This window comes from Struthio camelus, chromosome 1, assembly GCF_040807025.1.
Source record: "Struthio camelus isolate bStrCam1 chromosome 1, bStrCam1.hap1, whole genome shotgun sequence".
Classification (NCBI taxonomy): domain Eukaryota; kingdom Metazoa; phylum Chordata; class Aves; order Struthioniformes; family Struthionidae; genus Struthio; species Struthio camelus.
In genome coordinates, this window is record NC_090942.1 from 68,562,800 (window position 1) to 68,579,377 (window position 16,578).

General features: G+C 42.4%; 1 protein-coding gene across 9 annotated transcripts in view; it reads right to left on the reverse strand.

Annotated features, from left to right (window-relative positions):
- The window catches only part of WASHC1 (WASH complex subunit 1), a 45,535-nt gene that overhangs the window by 12,823 nt on the left and 16,134 nt on the right, over positions 1 to 16,578 (reverse strand). Inside the window, exon 1 of one of the 9 annotated variants that reach the window (XM_068946759.1) lies at positions 10,436 to 10,518. The exons of the other annotated variants lie outside the window; for them this stretch is intronic. Within the exon in view, the coding sequence (XP_068802860.1) occupies positions 10,436 to 10,479 (44 nt within the window). The 5' untranslated portion in view covers positions 10,480 to 10,518. Of the gene's footprint in view, positions 1 to 10,435; positions 10,519 to 16,578 lie in introns of those variants that run through there. 9 annotated transcript variants of the gene reach the window in all.

Sequence of the window (16,578 nt, forward strand, 5' to 3'; positions counted from 1 at the left end):
CCAGACATTAGCACCAGGTTAACTACAGCGTTGCCTGCTCAGGAAAGACCTTTCTTCCCCTCATACAACTAGTAGGTGCTCCCTAGCTTCAAACTGAAAGACTGACAATTGTTTTGCATCTTCATCCCTCTAATAAAAAACAGCAAAGAATACTTTTTTGGCTATGCAATCTATTAGAAGAGCTAATACTCCACTTTAGCAACATGTTGTAGGCATGAGTTCCATAGGATCACCTTATACATGTAAAAAAAAAAAAAAAAAAAAAAAAAAAAAAACACACACTCAAGTATTGTCTTTAAATTTCACCAAACATTTCACCAACATTTTCACTCTTTGCTTTGAAGCAGTGAGCCCCCATGTTTTTTTTCATTCTATCTGTATAATTCCTTCTAGCAACTAATTTGATATCAGCAGTGATCCATGATTCCCATTTTCAAACTGTATCAAGCCTGTCTTTTCAAGCATTTTCACCTGGTGCCACATGTTCACTATTACAGTAAAAAGGACTCTACTTAAGGGCCCTCTTTGGTTATATGTAGTGAAAAAAAAAAACAGTAAGTGGCAGCAGCCTATTCAACTTGTATCATTCTGAAAAACCTCCATTTCCTGCTCTGAACAGCTTTAAGAGTTTTTGTTTGTTTATAACCATGCTCCCCTCTCTCTGGAGACATGAAAGTCCTTCCTTAGGCATACAACAGGAGAGCAAGTTGCCTGTTCTACTTATTCTTTTTGGAATGGGAGATGAGCAAAACTGAACCTCATGTGATCCTGCCTCACAGTATTATTCTCCATTTCTCCATCCTTTTATTTTAAATACATCCTAACAGCTTGTATTTTGTAGCAACACTAAGTACAAATCTGTTCATGATTCCCTTCCCACACCCTCCCTCTGTCTTAGTGGAGTAGGTCCATATCGTTTATATACTTGTTGGGTTCTCCCAGTAGTTTAAGTTGTTCCTTTCAGTGTGCATTTCCTAGCGCTTATCTGCAGTGATTTCACGTGTCACAGGGTCATCCCACTGCCTAGTTCTGTGAAAGTGTGAGACGCTTCAGAAGGATCCAAGTCTTCCCTAACCGCTCCCTCCAGCAAATTTTCCCACTCACAGTTCACCTCTTATGTAGAGGATTCATAATTGTATTGATTGTCACTATTCTTAGCACTGCTCCTGGGGGCTCCCACCTACTTTTACTTCCTTAGAAATGGAAAAAAATTGGTCATGTATTCGTGTTTTGCTTTTCTCTCTCAAATTCATGATATAACTTTCCTTCTCACCCATAAGTAATCCCTTTCCTTGGCAGTTCTCTAGAACTCAAAGCCCTCCTGAAACTCCAATCAAATTGCCTTTTAGCCACTACTCCACTGACTCCCAGACACAATTCTCAGGGGCCAAAAAAGCACACGTTTCTCTCCTAGAAGGAAACGTTAAGCAGTCACCCAAGCTCAGATGTGAAAACCAGTAAGTGTTCTCCTCCCTTCAACCTCATGAATTTGAGCAGGTAAAGTGAGATGGTCGAATGCTCCCTTTCCTATCCCACATTATCACCACTGCTTCATCGGGTATCCCCTCTTTCCCCACACTCACTCCCTCTCCAGCTGTGAAGAGCAAAGGAGCTTTTGCAAGACATCCCCAGTCCCAAAACTGAGCACCACAGAGCACCTCTGCAAGCAGCACTGCAAGCAACTGAGGGAGACTCGGAGCAAAGCTACTCCATGGCAGGCAACAGGCTGCTCTCAGAACATCAGTTCTGTCTCAGTCTTGTCAAGATCCAACATATAGGGTGTCTCTAGCATGAGATATGTTCCAAATTTTCTCCTTATTTTAATACACAGAAGTGGGAATAGCTGGTTTACAGATAATTTGTGCTTTAGAGATGCTCATAACTTTCTATTCCTTGGATTCTAGAGGGATGAACAATCCCAGTTACCTTTACCTGTCACCCCTATAGGGCCACTTCCACATTTACCGTTCATCCTACTAGACATCTGCTCGAAGAGAGGAACAGGGCCACAACTCCCTTTGTGCCGCCAAACACAGGCAGTGTGTTGGCTATTACAAAGTAATCCTTGCTCCTTGGTTACTAATGCTTCCCATAGCACATGGATGGCAAGAGAAGAACACAAAGCAAAACCTATCTGAGCCTGTAGGGCCGCATACATCCTGCTCGTTTAAGGTTTGCTGGAACCACTCTTAAAAAGCAGGCATCTCTGAAAAACAGACCGTGACTGACCATTACTGTGTAATTAACCTTTCACTCTCTGCCCTAGCTGTAACAGTAATGCTGCATCCAGAAGGGGAGGAGGGAGGACATATAGAGCTTCATCCATCCCTACTATTCTTCCCTTATTCTCCCCGCACAAGCTGAGGAAGCTGTCCAGAGCTGGCTCAGGTGTTTCAAATCATTACAGCTACTCCCTGCAGCATCCTGCACTTTCTCCTGTGATTTTCTACCCTATGATTTGCCAGGTCTAATCCCACCAAGCTTAGGAGTTCTGCCAAAAACCTTCACCTGCAGTGGTATATATGCAGGCAGACATCACAGAAGGACTACACGCAAGCCTAAGGATTAATCTATTTGTTGCTGACCAAGGTAACTATGAAAAATGATTAAGCCCCCTCAATCCAACTAATCCATCAAATTCTCATCACATGTACAGGGTCCCAAAAAACACGACTGTTATGCATGTACAGTTCAAGTTACAGCTACGCATGTTAGTTCAAAGAGATAATGTACTATGCAGATACTGAAAAAAAGAATACATGAAAAAAGACTCATGTTCAAGGGTCCTCCAGCACCTTCAGTATTTCTACTGCTGTGGAGACTGAACTTACTCCAAGAAGTCACCTTGGTATTTGCAAAGAGAGGAAACATTAAGGGATGGAGAGGCCTGTTCCCAAGGATTTCAGGGGCTAAGTGTTTGAAGCAGGGCTACAATTAGACTTCAGCCTCCATTTAATAAGCGAGTTTTATCTGAAAGACAATTGCATGAAAGGCAAGAGGGGTAAGCGTTAGTAAAACGGCCCACCTCAAAATCTTTGTGCTCAGACAGCAGAGAATGCCATTAGCATCTGAACCTACCCTATGCCTATCCTATTAGTCATCACTGGGTTATTTTGCTCTCGGTGCTCTTTTCTGCTCGAGAAACTCCTTTAGTTAGATTCAATGTGACTTCAGAGTTGTGAAGAAGGAGCAGGCAGGCAGCGACAACCTCTGGCAGTATGCATGCTCTGGAATAAGCGAAAAGGGGGCCCACAAAAGGCAGAACATACCACCTGTCTTCAAATCCTGGGCACAGCACCAAACCAACCTTCCACTCCTAGTGCTTTTCTTTGGGAAAGTAATACATGAGGTAGATTAAATCTATCTAGTGGATTATCTTTAAATCCATACAGATTTTTTTTTTTAATTTATGCAGATATTGAAACAGCTGGAAGATTGGCTTTAACTCAAGCTTTCACATTCTCTGCTACTCTGAACTCTTTTTATAGTCAAGGGCTTCTCCCCCTCTCCCTCAGCTTTGATCTCATTTCTCCTAACACCCTCGCGTCACTGCCCTGAGCTCCTGTCCGTTTTAGGTGACTCCCTTGCAGCACCCACAGTAGTTCTCAGGAATTTTTCCTCCCACCTCACCAGCTCCCTTATCAGCTCTGCCTCCTCTATCTCACCTGTAGCCATGGAGCAGATCATTTCCTGTTATTTCCTTACAGCTTCTCTGACAATCCTCACGCTCTGTTACTGGAAGACCTCTGCTGCATACGCGTCTGCTCGTAGGGGAAAAGTGATTGCTCTCTTGCTCATACAGGGAAAAGAGTTGAGGCACCAGGAAGCTGGCATCCAGGACGCTGGACACAGCCTATGAATTGCCATAATCCCATATTCCTATGAGGGTCTCCAAGCACACCACAGTGCCAAAAAAGCAATGATTTTAATCATCTGTATTTGATCAGACAAGATTAGAAACAAGTTTAAAATAAGAGCAGGTTTGAAGGCATTTTGATGGACTCCCAGAAGGGTGGCTGAGGAAAGCAATTTAAGGAATGACAGAATTCAGCTGGAGGGAGGCATCACAGCATACAGGAACGGAGCCACTTTGCTGTCCCCATTGAGTGGGCACATCACCCAAAAGTGAGGGGATTACAGAACTGGGGGGAGGGGCTGGGGGGCAGGGAGAAGAGATGAGCTTCATATCAAGGTGAATGAGAAAGGCAAGATGGCAGAGGCTGGGAGCAGACCTCTCTGGAATACCAAAGAACTTCAATTTCACGTCTGAAGTACAAAAGTAAGCAATCAGCCAAGGAGAAAGAACATTACAGAGCAGAATGAGAAATGAAGTTGCACAGGAGGATAGAGGATCTGAAGTATTAAATGACTTTTTCCTTAAAAGAGGCCTGTACACACATCACAGTAAGTCAGGCTTCTGGTCTCCTCCCAGCTTAGGCTCCAGCCATGAGAGATTTCAGGGAGATGCTCGCATAGCTGTTCTAAACTTCTAGGTACACGTAATAAATTTGTCCTATAAACCTTTGGCTTTTTCCTAAAAGTCAGGCTGCTTTTTTCCAACAACAAGTGCTTTTATTAAATTCCTCCCTTACAGCAGAAGGTATGAATTAGAAGGGACTGAGTTTATGGCTCTTGCAGAGTGTAGGGATGTAATAAAACACAAGTGGCCTGGTACTGGAGCAGGGTAACAATGGCTGGCTGCCCTTGGTCTTTCCACAACACCTGTGTCAAAATCAGCACTGATTCACTACTGAGGAGCAAGGTACAATTAAACCTGTAGGACAAGGTTCACGTTCCAAAAATGAGAGAATCAACAGCGAGGTGAGGAGACATCAGCTCCTAGCGGAAGAGAGACCTCATCCCATGATGAAAGCATTAAAACAAGGGTGGTGTGGAGGGAACTAAGCGCCTATCCTTCTTCTCAGGGTACAGAGCCCTTTCCTTACACACTTCTCTCCTTGGACCTACAGACATGTGACTGCTCTATTCTGGCTTTATGCTGCAGAAAAGGAGAAAAGCTCAAACTTTTTCAACTTTTAAGTTTTGTGAGAATCATCTTGAAAAAAGGCCATGGACTTTTTACAGCTCCTCAAGCTGCTGAAGCCATGGGGAAACACCAATTCATCACCCTCGGTACCTATAACTCAGGACTTACGTCCATTAGGCTGAAACAGGCCTACAGAGCTAGGGTAGACTGTCTAAGTGTGTGCTGGCTGGCTAACAAAGGATAATATTTTATGAGACACTTGAGAGTGCTTTACAACAGCCTTACCGCATACAGATGTCATTACACACAGTAGTGGGCCAGCTCAGAGCTCACACAGCAATGACTAGCATGGTCAGAAATGAGTTCCAAGAAGCCCGAGCCCCACTCTCACCACCCACCAATGCCGCCTCCGCCCCAGCAGCTACCAACAACTCAGAACAAAGATGGGGAGAGGAAAAGAAAAGCTGATAAGACATCTACAGTTTACAGCAATCCAGGGAAGCAGTCAAAGTCAGTTCACAAAGCCAATTCACCTCAGAAGTTTGAAAGGCACAAAGCAAGAGTGCAAGCTTTAATAAAAGCCAAACAAGTTCAATTACTCAAGGAAAGGTCTACTTGTTTGCCTTCTGCTCTTCTCTCCCCTTCGTATTTAAGCAGTTTTTTTTAAAGTCTTATTTCATGTCTGAGTAAGTGTAATCAGTAAGTGTCATCTTACACTCTTCTTGACAGAAGGGAATCTCAAGTGAGATAGCATAATCAACATTCTTTCCTCCATTAAGGGTTTAGGTATTATACTAATTAATGTTTATCACACTTTGATTGCTCCTTGAGTCTGATTTGCAGGTGTTTCAGCATGCACATACCGCCCCACTCCTGCGATGCCAAACTGCTTTTGAGATTGGAGGGTGATCAAGGTTGTCAGGTTATCCTCAGCATGATCTGGTATGCATCACTGTAGAGGTTATGTTCTCTCTCAAAAATAATTTCATTTTGATTCTGAATCTCTCATTTCACAAGGTGTTCCCACTACTGTAAATTAAATTTATGTAAAACTGGAAACCATAACAAATTTGAACTATCCGCACAGCACCTTCCCCCCACATCCCCTGCAGCACTGTTCTCTTCCCCAGAAAAAACAGCTTCTCTTTCAAGGTTGCAAACAATGTCTTCTTCTAACCTTTATATCTGCCTCCCCCCACTGACTGATCTAAAAGCTGACAGGCTTTCCTTTCTTTAGGAGAAAGGTATACTAAGCTGGATGACTGTGAAAAAATTGCACAATTAGATCCTTTAGCTTAACCTTACAGGCTACTTTTGGTCAAACTACTTCTCCATAAACAGTGTTATGATATATAAACACAGTAGGCTCTACCCTCATGGTGACAGCTTTTGGGAAGGATGGTCCAGAAGATGTACGGGGGAAATAAAATGGTTCTCCTACCAGTACTGCTAGAGTTTCATAGGTGACCTCTCCAGTTCCTCCACTGGCAGCATGGAGACAGATACCAAACAATACTATGGATCCATTTCCCAGAATAACAGCCATGGAAATAGCCTTGAGATATTAGGCAGAAGATGGCTGAAGCAGTAGTAACTGGTTTGTGTATCTATATAGACTTAACTCATCCTTGCAAAACTATCATGACTCCTTATTACTACAAAATGTAGTGCTACCGTAAGTAACCTTAACAGTGGGGGTTTGATTTTTTTTTTTTAAGTCATTATTGAAAGAAAAGTTTCTTCCTGTTCAGACAGAATTTTGCAAGACTGTCACAAGTAAATCACCAAATTGTTTCCAGTCTGCTTGAAGTTGTGGACCATATTTGGCAAATGGCTTGAGGTGGTCTTGTAGCACCTTTTACTCTCAAGTTAATCTCTTGCTCCTTTCTCACATGAGCTGCTTTCTCAGAACAGTGCAAGATTTTCCTCCCTGCCCCCAAAGAACAGAAAATGTGCATCATCACATACAGTTGCAGGAAATTTAAGGAGTAGAGAAATGGCCAGGCAACCCTGCAGTAAACGTATCTGGGGGTAGCAGGAGCCAACGCCTTTAAAAGGACTTCATCTTCCTCTGGATCACTGAGTGTAAAAGAAACTCCTATCCAGCCTTCATTTCCTGATTCTACGCAACCAACTCTTCTGTTATTACTTTCCTCTTAAACAACATTAGAGTCCACATGCCTCATCAGCAGAGGTCAGAAGAGACAGATCACACAGGATTTAAACGTCTAATCTATGCCTTCTCCAAGTGGGATCGAGAAAGACAGAAGAGCATGATACACCAGCCAAAACTGACATTTCTTCTGGGCTATTAACTGAAGGTAGCAACTGAACGAGCCGAGCACAGATAAGCCTATAGCAGCTACCCCAGCTCTTTTAGCGTCTGACTCATTTCAGCCAGAGGCCTTGCTGCCTCGCCGTGATGGTGTGGGAAGGAAGAGTGGCATTTGCAGTGCCTCTCTCCCTGACGCCAGAGCAGTCCACACCTACTCAACAGTGCAGGACAGGCTACTTTGCAGAAGATCAGGAAGTGCCTCTTCATTCCCAGCTTTCCTCCATACCTTCTAAATGATTTTAAATCAGTTTTCTTGACAGAGGTAAGCAGCAACCACTTTTAAAAGTGTGTCAAGAGCTGATTTAATGAACATCCCTAAAGATTCTACTACATGGGTTACACTACAGTAAAGCTGAACATACCAGGGTTGCTGAGCTCCTGGCTGTTTATTGGAATGGAGGCTTCTTTCCTCAATGTGGTACACAGCACATAAGCTGCTCCTAGTCTGTGCATCTCCACTACCCCAAACAAGCCACTGTCACAAACAATAAGAACGCTGATCAGAACAGGCCCACCTCCAGAGCAGAAAATGATAGATATGATATATAGAAAATGATATATAGGGAAAGTTCAAACCCTAATCATTCTCTGAGAAAAGCACTGCTTCTCCTTGCATTTGATCAAATGAACTTGAACTTCATAGCTTTCCACCCAAAGATCTCAAAGCAATTTCCAAGTGTTAATTAAGCCTCAGTGGCTTGTGACACGAAGAGTGGAATCATCTGTCCCCAGTGACAAAGCAAAGCTGGGGAAATTCAGAGTATAGTCCCAGGAGCCAGATTTTCAGTCCCTCATTCACTAATCTGAAGTTTTTGCTCTAGTTCATAGGAGTTAACACATACATTCCAGCAGCTGCTTAGTTTTCAGTTTTACTGAATTTAAGACCACCTGTTTAAGCACTTCTATACCCTTCAACGCCTCCTCACTTCCTAATCTGTCCAATTGCTGCCTTTCCAGAATAAACTGCAGCCAGTAAACACCGATGCAGAACTCTGACCCATTCTCTCCATCACCTCGTTTGGATCCAAAACATACCCCATCTCCACATTAAAACACAGATTTGAAGGTAAAAGGCTTTTTGCATTAGCTTTAACATTTCCCCACTTCCCAGTAGCGGATGGCAGTCACATGGAATTTGCTTCGCACATCACCAGTTCAACCTCTCAGTCTCCCTTTCAATAACAGTTATTTAACAGCTATCATTTATGAGCTAGTTCTCACGCATGAGCACAAATCAAGTTGCTAACTGAAATTAGTCTCTGTAAAACCACTGCCTCACGCTGTTCGACTAGCGCATTCAGGAGAAAAACCTAACCAAGAAAAAGGACTTGCTACCAAAAATCAGCCTGTTTCATCAGCTGATAAACCCTCAACAAAACCTGCACTTCATCTCTTCTCACAGCTTTTAGTTCCTACTTGCCTATCGCTGCCTAACAAGAGTCTGTCCTTGTGGCCTCTCCTCACTTTGCCCTGACCTATTGAGTTTGTTATCAGATGTTTGGTAAAGGACCTACATAGCTTTTAAAGGATGACTCGCAGAGTATGTAGGTCATTTTTATTACTTCCAATACTGTGTTTCGGCTTATCATATTTGCTGCAGTGATAACTGTACTTCAACAGCTCACAACTCACTTTACCAAAATACTTCTAGCCTCTCCACTCCTCCTTTAGTTAAATACTTCTGTCTATGCCCACACTGCCATGCAGTGCTTCTGTTTATCAGTTCATGATCCTTCTCACCATCCTGTGACCACCAGTTCGTATTCCTCAAGATGCACCCAAAATCTTCCTACTAAAAAAGCAAGCCCAAAACATAAGATCAACTCTTTCTCAAGAGTGAGTTATCAGCTCTTTGTTGGTTAAGAAACTTCCTTGCTAAATACATCTTTTCCCTTTCTCACCTGTACTTTGAGTTTAAAGTTCTCCTGGTAACAGATCCTTCTCTTTCAGAAAAGGTCTCCTGCTCTTAAAGGAAAGATTTCTTTTCTTATTTTTTGCAAACGGAATTTTTTATTTAGCAACTATTTGCTCTGACGAAATCGGAGCTATTTAGCATTACTTCTTCATCCTCCTATGATCAATTGCGTTCACTCAAATCTCAGAAGGCACCTTCTATGATATGCCCATCAATAAGCTAATTTGAGCATAAGCGCTTCTTACGAAGAACAAGTGAGAGTAATTCTTTGTGACATTTTTCCCATCCAACACCTTCCCCAAGTGATTACAGCATTTCCCTACTTTCTTGATGGATTTCTAGTTACTTCCTCCCAAAAATCCTTGGGCCCCACGCAGAGATTCTTCTAAGGACATCAAAGAGCACATGTCTCCCTGCTTGGACTAGCAACTGCCCCCTCATTTCAATGAAACAGTCTGTGGCACATCAGCACTCAGACATTAGCTAGAGAACAGTTATAGACACACTAATTCACGTTCCTCGCTACCCGTTTTAACTCACCTTCTCTAAATAGCGACTCCTGACGTATTCCAGAATAGTCATTAGGAATGGCACTACTGGTTTCACAATAACACCAAATCGAATTTGTACAGTCCACTTTTCAACCCCACTGTTGACTTCCCCTCTACAAACTGCCAAGACCATAAATTCAGTCCAAACCCTAGTAGCCTAGTCTCCTTGTGACACACCACCATAGGAAACATTATCCCACACCAATTACACCTTCAGCAGCAGCTAATCCCCTCATCCTAACTAACAGAGTAAGCATGAAGCATAACAAAACCCATGGTTTTGGCTGCTCTTTTTATTTTTAACTTTAAATTGTCCATGCCCTAGAAAGTAGCCCAATGGGAGTTTTGCAGGGCTAGATTACATAGCTTCTTCTTCTCCCAAAAAAGCCACACAAAAACGTCTAAAATTGTGTCTGGAACTCGTAACAAAATCTAGGATGCCACTTTCAAAAGCGTTGTTGTCAACGCAGAAACCCAGTCATTGGGTCAAAATGGCATGGAGAGAACTGAACTGAGGAGACCATGAACTTTCTAGCTAGGCCTGGTGCTGAGCTACTAGAGTGACTGGCATGTTATATATAAACCATAGATAATCAGAGGAGCCATTCCTGCCGCATAAACACAGAGCAGAAGCACAACAGCTTTACCTTTTCTTGTACAACAAGTATCCTGTTACGCTTCTTAGGCCCATGTAACTTCTTGGTCAGCTTTTATGACAGATCTAAAATAGAAACCCTAGAAGTAAAATAAACCAGGTACTTGCATTTTAAAATATGTATTAATACAGAATGAGAATCATATTATTAGATAAATTAAGAATGGCATTGGACTCAGAAGATACTATACTACCCTTCTTAGTTGGGTGTTTTTTTTTTTTTAAAAAAAAAAAACAAAAAAAACCCCCAGACTTTACACCTAAATCCCTCACCCTCAACTCGAAAGCATTTTTATCCTCTCCTCTCTCTAATCACATAGCATGGCAGATTCCCTCAGTAAAATGATTATCTGGAGGATTAGATGGGGGTGGGGAGGGACTCCTCTGTTATTATCTGCAAATGGATCTGCTGTCTCCAAAACTGCTATTCTGTTCTTAACTGTCAGTTGCATTTGCACCCATACTCTAGCCTACCCCATTCTGAAAAAGTCCAGTGACAGCATCACATCTAGTCAAAAGGAAGGACCACAGAGAGAAAGAACTTAATCTGCCAGTCAAGTGTGAAGAACAGACCTTTGGCACTCCTGTTTCTTCCCCCAACTCTCCTCCCACGCACACGCTCCCATCTATATAGGAGGAAGTCTGTAATACACATTTCAAGCCACTCAGTATTATCTTCCAGACAGTTTTCTCCACATTAGATTCCTGATGGAAGTCATGCCTGTAAAACAAAGTGACGACTTTGCATCTCTTCCTCCAGGGCTGACTGAGCAGACAAAACTCATCCATAGGAAAAGAAAGGGACTGTAACACATGTATGAGAGAGAGTTCAACAGCAGAAGCTGGTTGAGAAGGTAGAGCTATTACTCTGTATAAGAAAAGAACGACATGACAATTGTACTGAGGTGAGTGGGAGCTGGGGCCAGTTCAGACAGTAGTGCCCCACTGGTAAACTAAAACAAAAGAGAAAGTTTGTTTTGCTGTGAAGCACACACTGACTTGCTGTCAAAATCGTCTTCTCCTTGGATATTATCAGAGATGGGTAATTGCTAGAGCCTTTTGGGGTAGGAGCGGGATGGGGAGGAGGGTGAGGGGATGTCTGGATGGGGAACATAGTAATATCTTTTCCAGACTTCTGTTAACAGCAATCTCCTGCTCAGTAGTTCACACAAATAGCTCATTGCTGGACAAGATCTCAGCCACTTCATCTCCCACCAAGTGGATCCGGATCCTTCCAGCCCATAGCTGGAATAGTCCAAGATCAGGAAGAGCGCAAGGAAATAAAGGTTACCTGGCTGCACAAACAGCAGAGTTTCAGAAGGCTCCAAGCTTTGCTTGGACCAGTCCTGGAGAAAGTTATCAGGAAAGGCATATAAAGACAGGGTGTAAGCAAGGACAGCTGGAACAGTGGGGCAGTGATACCAAAGCTTTCCCTCCCTCACAGCTTTTCTAGGCACACACACAGTGGGATGGTATTAGGGAAGGACCCTTAACACTCCAGCGCTCCTAGCAGCACACAGATAGGGACTGCAGCCATGCGTGCTCTTCACATTAGTCATTCACAGATGTGGCTGGGAGGTCAGTCCCACTTGTCTGCTCAAGGCCCGGTCATACTCTGGACTCAGACATCCTCTGGACTTCTTAACATCCCATTGACCTGAGGGATCAGCACCATGACTGCTGGCGAAACACAGACAAACTCTAATCCAAGTCTCCTCCACTCTAAAATAAGTTTCCCTCCACACCTGTCCATCACATTCACACTGAGGCATGCTTCTGAACTGCTTTCTACCTCTGCCTTTAAGGCACCTCCCCCCAACCCCAGGATTTATGAAGAACACATACAAGTGATTAACATGTTAGCATCTATCCAAATTGGTAGAAACTCTTAAGCAACATTTAAGAGATGATCTTAGAAAAGGGGTCAAACATACCCATGTAGCTCTGGCTTCAGAGTCAACTGAATATAAACATGTAAAGGTAGAAGCTTGTTCCCATCATAAAGGCCTGTATGACTCACCAAAACAAGTCTTACTGCATGTGGCAAGGATAACAGACCACCAGCATTTCTACCCCCAGCCAAGTTCTTTGACTTCCTTCTCAAAGGACTTTCAGTGTCCTTGCTATGCAGAAAAGCCTACCTGGGGGGTCAGCGTGGGGACTCTTCTCACGTACCTTTGTACCTTTATGGATACAACATCCATGACGGCAGCATTTCTGAAATCCATAAGCCTTCACAAACACCATCTCATTCAGGCCCAGTTGCACTCAGCTTCTTTGAAGGGTATTTCACTGTGATTGCCCTGCACTTGGACTCCGGGCTACTCACACACTGCCATTTTACTCCAGAATCGGTTTAGAAAGCAGAAAGTTACATCCTGCCAATAGCACAGAGGTCCTCTTGGGTTTCCACATGTCAAAACAAGAGCAGCAAGGGTAATTATACCTCTGTACTTCTTGTTATAAGAAATCTCATGAAAGTTTAAGCCAATTTATAGCAGCGGGGGGCACACAAAATGATCCATCCTTCAACTCAGTCACAACTTTGTCCTCAAATTGACTACGCTTTCAAATAATCTTTCGTGAAAGAAGCTATCATTTATCAAGATGATTACTTCTCACCTTCACCAATGGATTTAACATTTGCTTCTTCTGCCTCTTCCTGCTCAAGGTTTTATTCCCATAGATAATTTTGAAACTGGCTTTCTCTGTTTTGGAACGCGGCCTTTGAACAGTAAACAATGGTAGCTACTACACATGGCTACTATACATCTCTCATATTAAAATCAGAGCTCCTTAAACATTTTAAAAGGTTTTGCTAAGCCACAGAGAGACTACAGATGGCAGGAAGGTGATTTTGGCCTACAGACATATAAAAACCTGCTAAAAACAAAAAGCAAAGAAAATTAAGTCAGAAAGCTAATATGAACTACATGTGGTTGGACTAAATGGATTTTTGATCAGTGATTTTCTTCAAGATGCATAGTTTGGCTGCACGAACAGAATCACAGCAAGAAGTTCCTGTGCTATCAAGAACTTATTTTAAAGTGTGCTAAAATTATTACTTCAGGGACACCTCTTTTCAGGAAATCCAATTCATGCAGTTGCCGTTGTAGACTGCAGCATTCTCGTTACAAGTGATCAGCATTGCCACAATCAATCCTCTAGAAGCTAAGGTGGGATCTTCCCCTGCCTGTGATTAAACAAAGAAAATAAATAAACCAAACAACTTCAAAGTCAAGCCCTAATTCAAACTTTTGAAATAGGATTAAAGGAGTCAAGGCTCCTGCTGTTCTCTTTCCATATCATTGTTTCATCCTTCAAAGAACAGCAAGCAAATCTTACTTCTGAGTAGAATGAATTTATATCTCCCCAGAGTCAAAAAAAGAAGAACAGTTGTCCAGAGATGAAGGAACAAACACAGGGCCCAAGAGGGGCACGCTGCACTGCATATTCTACTTGGTATTTTCCAGCTACTGAATTGCTCTTCTGTAGGTAGCTACATCTTGTATTTCTTCCTGCTTTTGAATCTCTTACATGCCTTCTTGGGGAGTCTGTCTTGTCCTGTCTTTAAGAACCAGTGAGAGAATTTCCTCAGTAGAACTCAGAAGCTGCCACTCAAAATTGAGTTTTCTCCAACAAGGCACACATTACAAACAAGAGACTATCCTGTCAGGGTTAAAAAACATAGGTACCAAGGTTACGCAGAACCTCTCCTTACAGTTTGCCTTTTGTATTGATGAAAACAGATGGTACGTGCAAATTGGCTCATGTTTCCATTACACATTTCAGTACCATGAAAGGCCTTGCAAGCATAGAGAAATTCTCCTCAAGAACTCCATTAAGTCAGAAATTGTTGCCTGCCTTCTCTTTCTAACAAGCCTTTAGACCAATTCCAAGGGTAACAGAATGCTTCTCCTGTAACTTCTGCATTTTGCTTCACTTCTTTACTTACAGCAAATTGATATATCAGCAGTTTAGCACGATTGCACCTAAACCACTCATTTTATTTTTAGTGACTGAGGATATGGCTAAGACTTGTGTTTCCTTTTGTGCTCCTAGATGGCCACTTCAGCAGCCTGGACACAATATTCCATCATTTTCCTTTCAGATATAGAATCAAATATTAGGAGCCTTTCTTCCCCCAAAATAATGTTTTCTGTAGCTAATGCAAAGTCATCTCCTGCTTTCAGAAACATTTTGCATCACTGCCAGTACCAAGTCTTTTAGTTATTCATCAAAATGTACCTCTGTTTGCAGACTTGCTATTAGGTGCAACAACTTTAAGACTGCTTGGAGGAGGATGGTGAAACACTTCGATCATTTCTTTAAATTGCTTATTTTAAACTATGTTGAAGGCCGTGTTAGCAAAAAAGAAGGCTACAAGACTCTTATCAAGTTCAAGCCTGTCTTTCAATCACTTAAGGTAGAACACATTGATCGTCCTCATTTTGGGGAAATGGGATTGAAAGATAAATAGATCGCTAGTGAAAGAAACTGATGCTGAAGAGCTGTCAGTAGACTCAGAACAGAGGCTTAAAGTAACCACTGCTACATTTCAATGATAATGCCATAAAGAAGCATCTCCCTTGCAGAATCAAATTTAGCTTTCCGTTCTTGTACTTCAAAAGACATATTTAATCTCTGGAAGTCCAAAAGACACAGATTTTTAGGACTTTGAGGTGAGCAAGAATCCTGTCTTGCTAATTCTCCACTATTCATTTTTAAGGAATTATCTTTTTTTAATGACTTAATACCATTCAGTCACTTCTTTCTTACTATTCTTTTTTCATTTCAAGCTGTGACAGCTTTAACTGAGCACCTCCCTCCCCTTGGGCTGTCAAGGCAGCTGAATTGGACCTGGGCCTCAGATCCCACAAGACTTTAAGCTTAGGGATTTTAATAGCATCCAGAAACAGTCTTAATCTGGACTCCTGCTGAACACTCATTATCATTCCCCTCTTCTTGAGGGCATGGGATGCTTGCTACTGCCCACTGCCACTAGCCTTCCAGGCATGCTATCCTACTCCCTGCCCCCATACATCACTTCTTAAAGTCTTCCCAATAGTTTAACAACCTTTCTCAAGCTCCACCTCAAATTTACTCAAATTTAGTTTCTAGAGAACCATGAGGGCTAAAAAAAGATGAGGAGAAGTTTCTTAAAAAGCCTGTGGTAAATTTAAAAAAAAAAAAAAAACCCACACACGCATAACACATTACTTGGAAAGGGCAAAAAAATTAAAAACCTCTACAACAGTAGCCATCATCTGCAGGCAAAATTTCTCCCTCTGGTTTCCTCATGCTCTGTGTCCTCACATCTGCAAGACCATTCACCCACTCCTTCACTTCACGCTTTCTGCTTGTTCTTCCTAAAAATGAGTGACTGCTCTTAGAGCCCCTAAGGAGAGAGATCTGAAACTAACTAGTTCTAACATCCTCTCTGAGATGGGACAACTTCGAAGTACCATCAGGCGACTCTCAAAGTATCTGGAAAAAAAAGTGTTACCCTCTGCTACAATCAGCCTCCTGGAGTGAAATCATCTGAATGGAGACCCATCAAGGTGAAGACTTCTTGACAGTTCTCTCATTAGTATGATCAAACCCCTACAGCACCTATGCAGCATTCAAGCTCTAAGACGCATCCCAGAGCCACGGTGCACAAAGGGCACAAGACAGTTTACTGTGATGCTCTTCTTGGCAAATTTCCATAAACATTTAATGCATTCCATAGACATCCCGAATCAGAGATACTCTTACAGAGATATTCAGTCATCCATTTCAATTGTTGATCTCTGTGATTAACTACATTAACAGGTTAAAACAAGGTGAGAACACCCAAAGGCACCTAGTGATTAAATTTTTGTCTGCATTTTCAGTTTCAGGCCAGACTGACATACAAAGAATGCCAAAGCTCTGTCCAGCGCATATATCCTACAGAGTCCTCCCCACTCGCATCTCATCCTGCTCCTGTCCTCAACATCCCTAACAGCTTTATGGACCAGCCAGCCACTCTTTCTCTTCACTGGTGACACATTTATCTGACTTCCTCCCTAAGCTTCAAGGCATTTCTGCAGTGCTTTTGTTTTCTAACTACCGCTTTCAGAAGCGTGGCTCTCATTTAAATTTTGATTAATA